The sequence below is a fragment of the Corythoichthys intestinalis genome, chromosome 3 (genome assembly GCF_030265065.1).
Source record: "Corythoichthys intestinalis isolate RoL2023-P3 chromosome 3, ASM3026506v1, whole genome shotgun sequence".
NCBI lineage: Eukaryota > Metazoa > Chordata > Actinopteri > Syngnathiformes > Syngnathidae > Corythoichthys > Corythoichthys intestinalis.
This window is the reverse complement of record NC_080397.1, coordinates 47,304,593-47,317,199: the sequence shown is the minus strand read 5'-3', so window position 1 is coordinate 47,317,199 and position 12,607 is coordinate 47,304,593. Positions and strand designations below refer to the sequence as shown.

General features: G+C 39.7%; 1 protein-coding gene across 8 annotated transcripts in view; it reads right to left on the bottom strand.

The window, feature by feature from the left end:
- Window positions 1–12,607, bottom strand: part of smtnb (smoothelin b) — a 128,941-nt gene that overhangs the window by 56,412 nt on the left and 59,922 nt on the right. The window contains exon 1 of one of the 8 annotated variants that reach the window (XM_057830845.1): window positions 7,583–7,733. The exons of the other annotated variants lie outside the window; for them this stretch is intronic. Within the exon in view, the coding sequence (XP_057686828.1) occupies window positions 7,583–7,591 (9 nt within the window). The 5' untranslated portion in view covers window positions 7,592–7,733. Of the gene's footprint in view, window positions 1–7,582; window positions 7,734–12,607 lie in introns of those variants that run through there. 8 annotated transcript variants of the gene reach the window in all.

Genomic DNA, 12,607 nt, shown 5'->3' with positions numbered 1-12,607 from the left:
AGCCCAGCAGAGGGGAGGCCACGCCCCAGGAGCCACGCCACAGGGAAAAATGTGGGACCCACCTACCACCCTATTACTGTGGCTGCCAGGTTCCCGGCTGGCAGTCGGCACCCAGCATCGTGATCGGATTGTGAGGGGAGGGTAGTGCTATGTATGCATTACAATAGGAGAGCTTGGCTTGGGGCAGTGGGACCGCAGCACGGAATTTCTACCCAGCCGCCCGTCCCACCGCCCTTTGCCGGAGCTCTCCTGTGGAGTATGATGTGTGTGATGGCGGGGCCTGTCTTGAGGAGGTAACCGTGAGGCACCCCCCCCTCCCCCAAACAGGTCCCAACCATCCCATAACCTTGGTGTGTGATGCATAAAAAACAGGGGGGAGCCGGGCCGGGACTGTATGGCCCCGTCCCGACTCTCCCCGGAGAAATGTATGAGTATGTAAGTGCCAGGGTGAAAGATATTTACAGTTCCAAAGTGAGAAGTGCATGAGTTAAGAAGCAGGCTCCCACCGGAACCACCAGTCGTGGGTTTTTTTTTTCGACTCGAGTAAGGTATTAACTTGACGGTCTGAACGGGACAAGTCGCATAGAAGTGGACCATTTCAAATCCGATCTGAGTCACTAGTATATATATTATGTATACATACTAGTCCTTCTCAAAAAATTAGCATATTGTGATAAAGTTATATATTTTCTGTAATGTACTGATAAACATTAGACTTTTATATATTTTAGATTCATTACACACAACTGAAGTAGTTCAACCTTTTTATTGTTTTAATATTCATGATTTTGGCAAAAAAAAAAAAAAAAAAAGTCAAGAAAAAAACCAAAATCCCTATCTCAAAAAATTAGCATATCATGAAAAACGGTTAGTAGCTCTAAAGAAGCTACTAACCTAATCATCTGAATCAATGAATTAACTCAAAACCCCTGCGAAAGATTGCTGAGGCTTTTAAAAATTCCCAGCCTGGTTCATTACTCAAAACTGCAACCATTGGCAAGACTGCCAACCTGACTGCTCTCCAGAAGGCCATCATTGACACCCTCAAGCAAGAGGCTAAGACACAGAAAGAAATTTCTGCGCGAATAGGCTGTTCCCAGAGTGCTGTATCAAAGCACCTCAGTGGGAAGGAAAAAGTGTGGCAGCAAACGCTGCACAACCAGAAGAGGTGACCGCACCCTGAGAAACATTGTGGAGAAGGGCAGATTCCAGACCTTGGGGGACCTGCAAAAACAGTGGACTGAGTCCAGAGCCACCGTGCACAGGCGTGTGCTGGAAATGGGCTACAGGTGCCGCATTCCCCAGGTCAAGCCACTTTTGAACCTGAAACGGCGGCAGAAGCGCCTGACCTGGGCTACAGAGAAGCAGCACTGGACTGCTCAGTGATCCAAAGTACTTTTTTCAGATGAAAGCAAATGTTGCATGTCATTCGGAAATCAAGGTGCCAGAGTTTGGAGGAAACCTGGGGAGAAGGAAATGCCAAAATGCCTGAAGTCCAGTCTCAAGTACCCACAGTCAGTGAGGGTCTGGGGTGCCATGTCAGCTGCTGGTGTTGATCTACTGTGTTTTATCAAGGGCAGGGTCAATGCAGCTAGCTATCACGGGATTTTGGAGCACTTCATGCTTCCATGGAGATGAAGATTTCATTTTTCAGCACGACCTGGCACCTGCTCGCAGTGCCAAAACCACTGGTAAATGGTTTACTGACCATGGCATTACTGTGCTAATTTGGCCTGCCAACTCTCATGACCTGAACCCCAAAGAGAATCTGTGGGAAATTGTGAAGAGGAAGTTGAGAGACACCAGACCCAACACTGTGGATGAGCTTAAGCCCGCTATCAAAGCATCCTGGGCCTCCATAACACCTTAGCAGTGCCAGAAGCTGATTGCCTCCATGCCACGCCGCATTGAAGCAGTCATTTCTGTAAAAGGATTCCCGACCAAGTATTGAGTGCATAGCTGATATAATTAATTGAAAGTTGACTTTTTTTGTATTAAAAAACACTTTTGTATTGGTCGGATGAAATATGCTAATTTTTTAAAATAGGGATTTGGGGGGTTTTCTTGACTTTTTTGCAAAAATCATCAATATTAAAACAACAAAAGGCTTGAACTACTTCAGTTGTGTGTAATGAATCTAAAATATATTAAAGTCTATCGTTTATCGGTACATTACAGAAAATAATGAACTTTATCACATTATGCTATTTTTTTGAGAAGGACTAGTATATAAAAGATCTTCTAAAAATACATTTCAATTCTCTGATACAAGAAACTATGCCATAGACTGCCAAAATATTATACTATTCCATGCATTTACAATGGACTTTAACTCGTTTTATGATCAGAACACAAAGACCGGCCAGACACCGCAAAAAAAAGACAATTTTATAGAACACAGCGCAGATCCATTCAATTATGTTGACTTGCCCACCATAAGTAGGTTATGGACATCATACACAGGATCATAATGCGTTGATTAACTCAACTTTTTCTGATCAATTTGTGTGAGACTTCTGAAAGAAGTGAAAGGAATATTGTGGCCAAGTAAATGGGTAAAGAAGATGCTCCCATGTCATTTTTTCCATTTCACCTCCTCCACTTGTGGAACAAAAATCTCAAGTGACCAAGCATATTGCCTTACTTAAACTCTTTCAAACTTTTCAAGACAATAGCCACTAGTGACTAAGGAAGATAAGTGGACTGCAGCAAAGAGTTTAAATTCTGCCGAATGCTCCCTTAATGGGTTGTTGCAGTGGTTGATGAGCTTGGAAGAACACAAACGTTTTTTTTTTCTGCCCTATTTAGCACAATAGACTCGAGCCATTGGCAAGCCATAACGGTTAAGGTTACATACAAAGGGCGTCTTCTGTTTAAATGGACTTACACAGGAGTCGCAAGGGGAAATAATGGTGTTTGAGCTATAAACACAATTAGAGAGAAAGAGCATTTCCGCGCCTGCCTGTTGTTTCCAGAAAGCAGTGACAGCCATCAGTTCACAGCTCCTACTTAACCACTGGGAACATGTTTCACAGAGAGAGAGAAAAAAAAAGTACATAGAGATGGCAACCTGCTGCTAGTCAATATGCTGTTATTAGCGGCTTCCAACTGTATCAGACAGCTGAGACCTGAAAGAGTCAACAGTGACACCGACCCGATACCCAGCTTCTTTGAAGACCTTTCCTAACTTGGCCGCAAGAGCATGTTTGTGTTAAGACTATAATTACATAAGCTCATAGCCATGACCACAAATATGAGGACTGTCCTCTTGTGTGACCACAGCAAGGCGTAGGCCATCTGTAGTCTTCTGAACTAACATACTAACAACAGTGCAGCCTGAATGGTGGCCAGCACCTTTTCCATCATGCGCTTCAGACATACGGATTAATAAACTAGGTTTAAGTGCTCTCCTTTGCTATGGAATTTGCATTAGCGTTCCATGCCACCATGTGGAAGAGAGTCGAAACCTGGTGGCTTTTCCATGACTGCCTCCACATACTCGGCCCACTTCCAAAGTCAAAGCTACAGTAGCAATCATGTCTACATCAGTCTGGGATGACGGAACCCACAAAGGAAATTCATTCCGATTACTTTTTTTTTTTTCTTGGATTGAGTTTCTTTTCAAAGCACATTTTATGATGGGAATTTATGATTCAAGAGGTTCCTAACTTTATCTTACATTTTTTTCATGTTTAAAAATAATAGTAATAAGCCAACTTTGATAACAAAATACAAACACATACATAATGATATTGGTAAAAATAAAATGCAATTTATTATACAAGGACTCTGACAGTAGTTCTTACTCGACTCTTACACTAGTCAAAACTAGGGCTGTCAAACGATTAAAATTTTTAATCAAGTTAATTACAGCTTAAAAATTAATTAATCGTAACTAATCGCAATTCAAACCATCTATAAAATATGCCATATTTTTATGTAAATTATATATATATTCTGTAAAATAATTTGTTGGAATGGAAAGATAAGACACAAGATGGATATATACATTCAACATACGGTACATAAGGACTGTAGTGGGCATTTCACTCTACTGTCATTTAAATCTGTCTATGCTGTCCTCACTCTGAAGCGTCTACTTTTTCCAAAGCTAGACAGCTAGTGAACGACGCTTTAATAATCAGACTTCTCCCTTTTTCATCTGATTTATTAATAAAATGGCCTCAAACCACTGTCCTCTTTAGACCGTAGTGAAACTACAAAAAAAAAGTACACAAGCATTGCATTAGCAACAACGTTAGCTTAGCACGCTATACAGGTTCACTAAACATAAACAAAAAGTGTCTCATACAAAAAATATAACATTTCGCTTACTAACATAATATGTACATTCTTTACAACAACCGTACTTACGGACAAATCTTGTCCAAGGATCATATAAGCACAACATTACAATGTAGGCGTCAGCCCGAGACGTCGTGCAGCCATATTGAACTGGCAAGAAAGCAATAAACCATGTCGCAAAGCGACCACAAGAGTTCGCTGTTAGACAGCACAAAAAACCTTGCTGTAAACTTACCAAAAGGCAGAATACTGTCTGAGCGGGACATGTGCGTTAATTGCGTCAAATATTTTAACGTGATTAATTTAAAAAATTAATTACCGCGCGTTAACGCGATAATTTTGACAGCCCTAGTCAAAACACAAAAAAAGCATAACGTAATTTGTATTTCTTAAAATTGACTAGGGCTGCAGCTATCGATTATTTTAGTTGTTGATTAATCAATCAACTAGTTAATATGAATGATTGAGTATTCGGATTAAGAACATTTATTGCGTTGGAGAATCAATTTTAGGAGATGTAAAACAAAGGCTTGCCAAGATTGTACTTTCAAAGGACACGAACACAGAAACGAACAATTAGCTAACTTGGATAGCAAATGTTTGCGAGCTTAAATACTATAAAATGGTTAGATTTTTTGACAATGCTCTTAACAAATCGTTCAGACACATATTCCTACAAAAAAACAGCTGAATATTCCGACAAACTAAATTATGAATGCATTTTAAAAAACATAATAGCTCAAAAACTTACCTTATGTTGGTCTTAACAGGGAGCAGCTGGATTCAGCCATGTTAAATGAGTTATATCACATTCATTGTTGCCAATAAAGGGCAGTGTATCGACACAAATCAATAAAACGAAATGCAAACACTTTCAAAACAAACCATTACAACGCCACTCTAAACAAATACTTGAAGCAGCAAAATTCGATTCGAAGCTTTTTTCTGATCGAATTACTCGAGTTAATTGTTGCAGCACTAAAATTGACATACAGGTAGTCCCCGCGATATGACGTACTCGACTTACATGATTTTAACTTTACCAGGCCGGAGTCCCGTTCACCATTTTGTCTCCAAGTCGTTTTTTCTTTTTTCCTTTGCGTAAACAGTACCTTATTGTACCTCACAGTATCTTATTTTTTCATTTAATTTTATTAATATGACGTGTTCTGTCCTCACTAAACGTGAAGTTGTTCATCTTGACATACGGCAAACAAGGCAATTGTGGTTTTTGAAGCGTTTTACTTCCTTTACTTTTGACAATTTGTAAAGCTGTAACACATAGGTACACTTATGTTCAAAATGACATGCATTTTAAAAAATAAAGCACTTGACACAAAACAATTGGTGTTCAAACGTTCATCTAGTCTGATCAAGATGTAAATTCAGTAGATTAAATAAGCCTAATTTGCCTAACAAAGTCCGCTACCTTAAATGCTATGAATGCTAACAAATTTACAATTCTCATAGCAAATCGCTCACACAACTATACAAACTGTAGCTTTGAATTACAAATGGTTATACAAACAGATTAGCTGAAACAACTTACAGCCTTATGTAGGCCATACAAGAGCTGTACTTTATTCATGACAGATGAGTCTGCTCCTCAGAATACAAGGCGACAGTCCAGCCGGACCCAACGCTGCCATCAGAGGGCAGTGCCCAACTCCATCATTAAACAAAATACAATATTTTGGACTTTTTGGATAGTTAGAGATTTAGGGGTATTTAAAAGGTCAATTCCGGCTCACACAGAAATTCAGGTTACATCGCCAGCATAGGAACGGAACTTGTTCGTAACCCTGTGACTACCTGTATTCTACTTTGTAGCTTGAAATGACACAATTAAGCGCTGTAATGGGTTTTGTTGAAAATTTTGAATTACAATATATTTGCCTTTTCTCAATATTTTGAAGCATTCTAAAATATCACAAGAGAATACACAAAACACATTCTAACCAGCAATAACAATCAAATGTTAGATATGCCCTTAGTAGAGCTGGGAATCTTTGGGCACCTAACGATTCGATTACGATTCAGAGGCTCCGATTCGATTATAAAACAATTATTGATGCACCCCCCTCCTTTTTTTTTTTTTTTTTTTTTTAATGTTTTGTACATTAGTTCCAAAATTGTTCAAAAATCCTCTCAGGCTAAACCAAACTACTATTTCAGTATCAAGTTAACATATAAGAGTAAACAAATATACAAAAATAACAGTAAATAAAATATTCCAGTCCCCATTCTGTATCAGCAGCTTTAAACTACATTCAATTTATTGTTGTAAATCAACCGTTACAGTTGTTAAAGTTGCTCCCGTTATTTCATAATTTCCCTTCTGTCTACTTTTGACAAGTTTTAAAACTGTTTCATCATTTAAAGATAGATTCAAGACACGATTTTGCCGATTTAGGAGTATTTTAGATAAAAAGTTAATTAGATTCGCTACAACAGAGCCTTCTAGCAAAGTCTACTGCTTTAAGATGGCGGCTGTTTACTAACCCCGACAAGCCCGTCATTTCGCATCTCTGTTCAATAATAAATGTTCTAACACAGCCGTCCTCTGTCATTTTGCATCTAGTTCTACATATATATGATATCTACTGTAGCCGTTTGTTTGTAGCAACTAGCAACCGGGCGTTGTTTGTAGCGGCTGTCGGCCGTAGTCAGGTTTTTTTTTTTTTTTTTTTTTTTTTTTTTTAATCTAGCGGCATGAGTTGAACATGATATTTACTCTCGGTCCGTTCCTCATTGCGTCCCAAAGACCGCGCTGACTGTTTTACTTCCGCTTTACCTGGTATAATTCAATAATCGGAATTTGAAAGTTTGTGAATCGTTCTCGAATCTTCCACGCCCAATCACGAATAATCTAAGAGTCGGAAATTTCGCACGCCTCTAGCCCTTAGTATTAAAAAAAAAAAAAAAAAAAAAAGCATGAATGATTTGACATGAACATTTCTATAGAAATATACATTTATACAAACATTTCTTAAATCCATTGCTATTCACTTGTCAATTCCAGCTGCAAGACAAAAGCTTTCAAATAATGTTGCACTTTCACTCAACTTTAAAGCTCACAAATCTGGCTTGATCTATGGATATCTGGTTCAGAGCACCTGTCTTGTATGGCATGCAAACCCTCAGAGACAGCCCGTGTCACGAAAATGATTTGCAGTGTGTTTGTAGGAAGACAGCTTGATCCCATGCATCAAAAAAGGTTTCATCTACTACAGTTAAATTGCCAAGAAAGTTACAGTCAATAAAATCGTTCACAAACCTGAAACATAACCAGATGGGTGAAAATGTTCCATTCTTCAGTCAGATAATGAGTGACAGGGGGAGTATTGATAGTATGCGTTAAGTTATCTAGTCTTTTCTGCGCCACTGGGATAGGATGGGGGGACGAGGCTAGCCTGTGGAGCACTTGGCGTGTGACACATCTGGAGGAAAAGAGGACTGACATTTACCTCTTAAGCGACCGCCTCCCTCACTCTCTCTCTCTCTCTCTCTCTCTCTCTCTCTCTCTCTCTCTCTCTCTCTCTCTCTCTCTCTCTCTCTCTCTTTTAACCCTTTGGAGTCAGGACGCCTGTTACCTCATTACACACAAAAGCTGCCATGTGCACAAACACGTAACCCCCCCACCCCCCACGCCACATAGTACAAACAAGCCACTCCCTTGATTTCCTCTACCTCCTCTTCTGTCTCCACAGGGATCTGACAAACCCCACCCCCCCAACCCCACCACGCACACAAACTCAAATTAATGGATTGCCTGGTTGACACATTAACTTCTGACATTACCTTTGTTTTAACCTTGATGATTTCTCCTAGAAGTTTCATTTTTACATGCAGAGACCTGTTGCTCATCACTTTGACAAAATGCTTGATTTCCCAACTGTTTGAAAGGAAATAACTACAAGCTTAAATCCAAGCAAAAAAGTAGCGACATTTAATTGTCTTTTAATATGAATAAAGGCCTGCTGTAACTATGAAGAAAAAGATGTGAGTACGCATAGTTCTGGACCTGAAGTTCTTGACGTTTAAAAACTCTCCTTAACACAGAACACACAGCAGCTGTAGTTCATTTTCTGAGGATTTTTAGAAGATTTTGGACTCACAAATTCAAGGTGAAAATGGAGTGAAACCGATTGCGCCAATGGCAGAAGACAAGCTCATTTCGGTATAGGAGCATGTGTATCTATCCACACTTGATTTGTTATTTTCAGGCAATATCTAATAATTTTAAGTGGTGAAAATAGCTAGCATTCCTCCATTTATGCCACACCGGGGCATGGAGTGCATGTCGATTCGAAAGTGGCATTCCCTAGGTAATTACTGTCATTTTTGGACTATAGGATCCACTTCGCTAGGAGCCGCACCCACAAATTCCACAAGAAAAACAGCATTTGTTCATATATTATATTAGACACAAGTATCGACTTGTTTTATCTTATATATTTATACCAAAAGATATGCAGCTCATCAGCATGGAAAAATCCATATATGAACCGCGCTGGACTAGAAGCCACAGGATTCGAAGCGGGGGGGGGGGGGGGGGGGGGGGGGACGTCTTTTAATACAAAAAAAAAAAAAAAAAAAAACAGGATTTAGTTACAAATTCAAAATAAGATACAGTAGATATGATTGAAAATAAATGCCAGTTTAATTTTCCAGAATAGAAATACACTTGAAATACTTTCACTTTACTTTTTTGACCAATGTTAAAGTGTTTTTTTCATCATCTAAAATCCCTATGTGAAATTGATTGTGTTCCCAAAACCTCAAGGATTTCAAATACACGCACCTTCTTTGCTGTGTTGACAGCGTGTTTTGTAAAATGACTTATTTTCTGATGCCACTTCCCGGGTGAATGATGCATAAATAAGTGGACCAATCAGGTAGTCCAATTCAAGAACCAAAAGAAACCAGGGTAACCAATCGCGTAATAGCTTGGCGTTGCCACAGCAACTTGGCAACGCATCACCTTATACCCACTGAAACGGTGCTTTTATCAGAGAACGCAAACATTTTCCTTGTTTTAATTCATTTTTTTGGTCAAATGGTAGGTAGCTCCAGCCACAACTTTGTTGGCAAAGCCTCCCGTTCCTGTTGTAAATAACATGAATACAGCTCTCACGTAGGCTCTGTCGAAGGCAGTGTTGTTAATCTTACTTTAAAAAATTAATTTCAGTTACAAATTAGTTTTCCCAAAAAGTAATTGTGTTGAATGTAAGAGTAATTAGTTACTTGGAAAAGAAACTGGTGTTACCTTTCATGTTTTTTTTTCATTCAAAAAATAAATAAATAAATAAAAAAATTAAAAAAGTAACCTTTGCTATATTTGGAAGTCATTTAGTGTTGTGAATCAACCGTTAAATTTGTTAAAATTTCTCCCGTTATTGCATTAGTTCCCTTCTGTCTACTTTCGACAGGTGAAAGTTTTAAAACATCATTTAAAGATAGATTCAAGTCAAGATTTAGCAGATTTAGGAGTATTTTAGATAAAAAGTTACCATATTTTTCTGACTATAAGTCGCACCTGAGTATAAGTTGCACCAGCCATAAAATCCCCAACGAAGAGGAAAAAAACCATATATACTGTAAGTCGCACCGGAGTATAAGTCGCATTTTTGGGAGAAATTTACTTGATAAAATCAGACACATAGAACAGATATGTCATCTTGAAAGGCAATTAAAAAAAAAATACAATAGAGAACAACATGTTGAATAATTGTACAGTATGATAATGTTACAAGATGCATGAACAACAAAATGTGAACGTGGCCGGTATGTTAACGTAACATAGCTATTAAGAGTTATTCAGATAACTGTAGCATAAAGAACATGCTAACAAGTTTACTAAACCATCAGTGTCACTCCAAAACACCATAATAACATGTGAAATGATATAATAATGTGTTAATAATTTCACACATAAGTCGCTCCAGAGTTTAAGTCACAACCCCAGCCAAACTATGAAAAAAACTGCGACTTATAGTCCGAAAAATACAGTACTTAGGTTCGCTAGGAAGGTTCTCTACAACAGAGCCTTCCTGAGAAGTCTACTGCTTTAAGATGGCAGCAGTTTACTAACACCAGCAAGTCTATCATTTTGCATCTAGGTCTCTATACATGTGCTAACACCGCCGTATCTGTCATTTCGCATCTAGTTCTATATACATGTGATATCTAGCATGGTACCGTAACATCATGTGGGCGTAGTTTGTAGGCTATCGGCTACAGTCAGGTATTATTTGAGCCACCTAGCATCGTGTTTGCAACAACGTCACAACTTCCTTCCCTCCTCCCCACTCCTACTCTGCTCTCTTGTCTCTGTCTCTGACTTTTCTCGCGTCATTCAACCAATGTAGTAACGGGCCGTAATGCACGCCTTTACATCGTCAGTAACGGTAACGGTGTTGCCAAGATGAGAAAATGAGATTACTCACTACTGAAAAAAATAACGCCGTTAGTAGCGCCGTTATACTCCATCGCTGTTATTAACAACATTTACATTTACGACGGAAACACACTATAACAGGGTCAGACAACCAGCAAGACTTTCTGGAGACATTACTGAAACTGATGGAAAGCCGTTGGCTCAGCCTACTTTGTCATCATTCAATGCTAGCTAATGAAAGAAGTTGGAGCAGGCAGTTATACACCATTTGGTTGGTTTACCAACCACCTTTGAGACTTTGAAGAGACACCGAAGAAAAAGAATCAACTCATCAGAAGACAATGACTGTGGCTAAAGTTCAACATGTGTGTGTTGGGGGTTATGGGACAGAGGGATCATGGCTGGACCTTGAAGTTGGAAGTAGGAGCTCAGTAGAAGTACGAAGCTGCTTGTTTTAAAGACCGTTTTTTGGGGGGAAAAAAGGCCAAACAAACAAAATTACAGGACCATTTTCTTTGTGTGGTTTTTTTGGCTTCTAAAAGGGTTATCCCTTCGTCGACAATGCCATACATTTAGGTTACGTAGAGTGAAAAAAAATATGATAAGAGAACTTTAAAACGCTACCTAGTATATAAGTCCACTTGTCATAAATGTTAATAATTTTGACAGCTCTGGTGCTGACTTGTGCCTTTTGCTCCAATTTCTTAATTCTATGAAGGTATAATTAAATTTAAGTGGATTCTTCAAAAGCCAAGAAATCTTTTACTGTAACTCAGGCGTGCCATTTAAAACAGTTATTAATGTCTAATGGTTTTTGGCTTTACGATGGCTACACATGCGTTAATCCACTAACCGAGCCCACATACTTTCCATCTCAAGTCGATGTTAGTTTTGATGCTTGTGGCATGCATTTTGGATGGTTCGTATCCATGTGCGAGTGTTTGCGTGGGTGTGTGGCTGCTGTGCTGTGGGAGGCCTATCTCAGACGTTCATCTGTCTCGGTACAATTGCGTGCAGCTCAAAGAGATCCGCTACTATGATGTCCCTGGAAGGAGCCCCGCTGCTGTTGCTTGTGTTGCTTTTGGACACGTACACGTTCCAGTGCCGAGACGCGGCTGCTGGAGTACAGCTGGTGGGCTGCCTCTCTCTCTTTAAGTCTTCAGCCATCCCACCTCTCCTCTCAGACACATCCAACCTCCTGTGACTCATCATGAACTCCCCACTATACAGCGCTCAGCTGTCTCTCAGGATGTGAGGCCAAAAAAACTTGAATGCTCCAACATCCTGTGACGCCAGCCTGCTGTCATGGTTTCCTAATCTGAGTAGAGCACAACAGTGGCCACCTACATTAAGCATTATTGTGGCTTCCAGAGGAAACGGCACGAAAAGAGTTGATCAAACGCAGTAGATAACATCTGGCTCCTGGGAGGTTGTCACATTATCCTCACTAAACAATCATATCATTTACCTAATCTCTGGTTTTGCTGGACTGTAAACACACTTACTTTAGTCCACTAGAGGGCTAGTCATTGCGTAGGCATAGTCTCTGCGACACGAAGATGCAATGACTGTGTTGCGGAGTGGCCTCGCGTTCATATGGTGTCGGCGAAGACTGAAGGCAAGATGCAAATCTTGGAATCCTGCCTCCAAAGTGGAAGAATTCAATTGCGGGGGCTTGCTCCACATGCATATCAAAAGCTCCCGCGGTGCGGGCGGGCCCGCGCCGATAACGTCAGCACTCGTACACGTCACATTGGGCCTGCGCAGCGGTGCTACTAAACATTAAAAACAGCAAATATGGTGGAACATCCGCTTTAATTGACTGTTTTTATAATATTTTTAATTTGAATAGGTTCAATGTCTCCATTTTTGTGCCTTTTTGAACAAAAGAAAATGCCATTG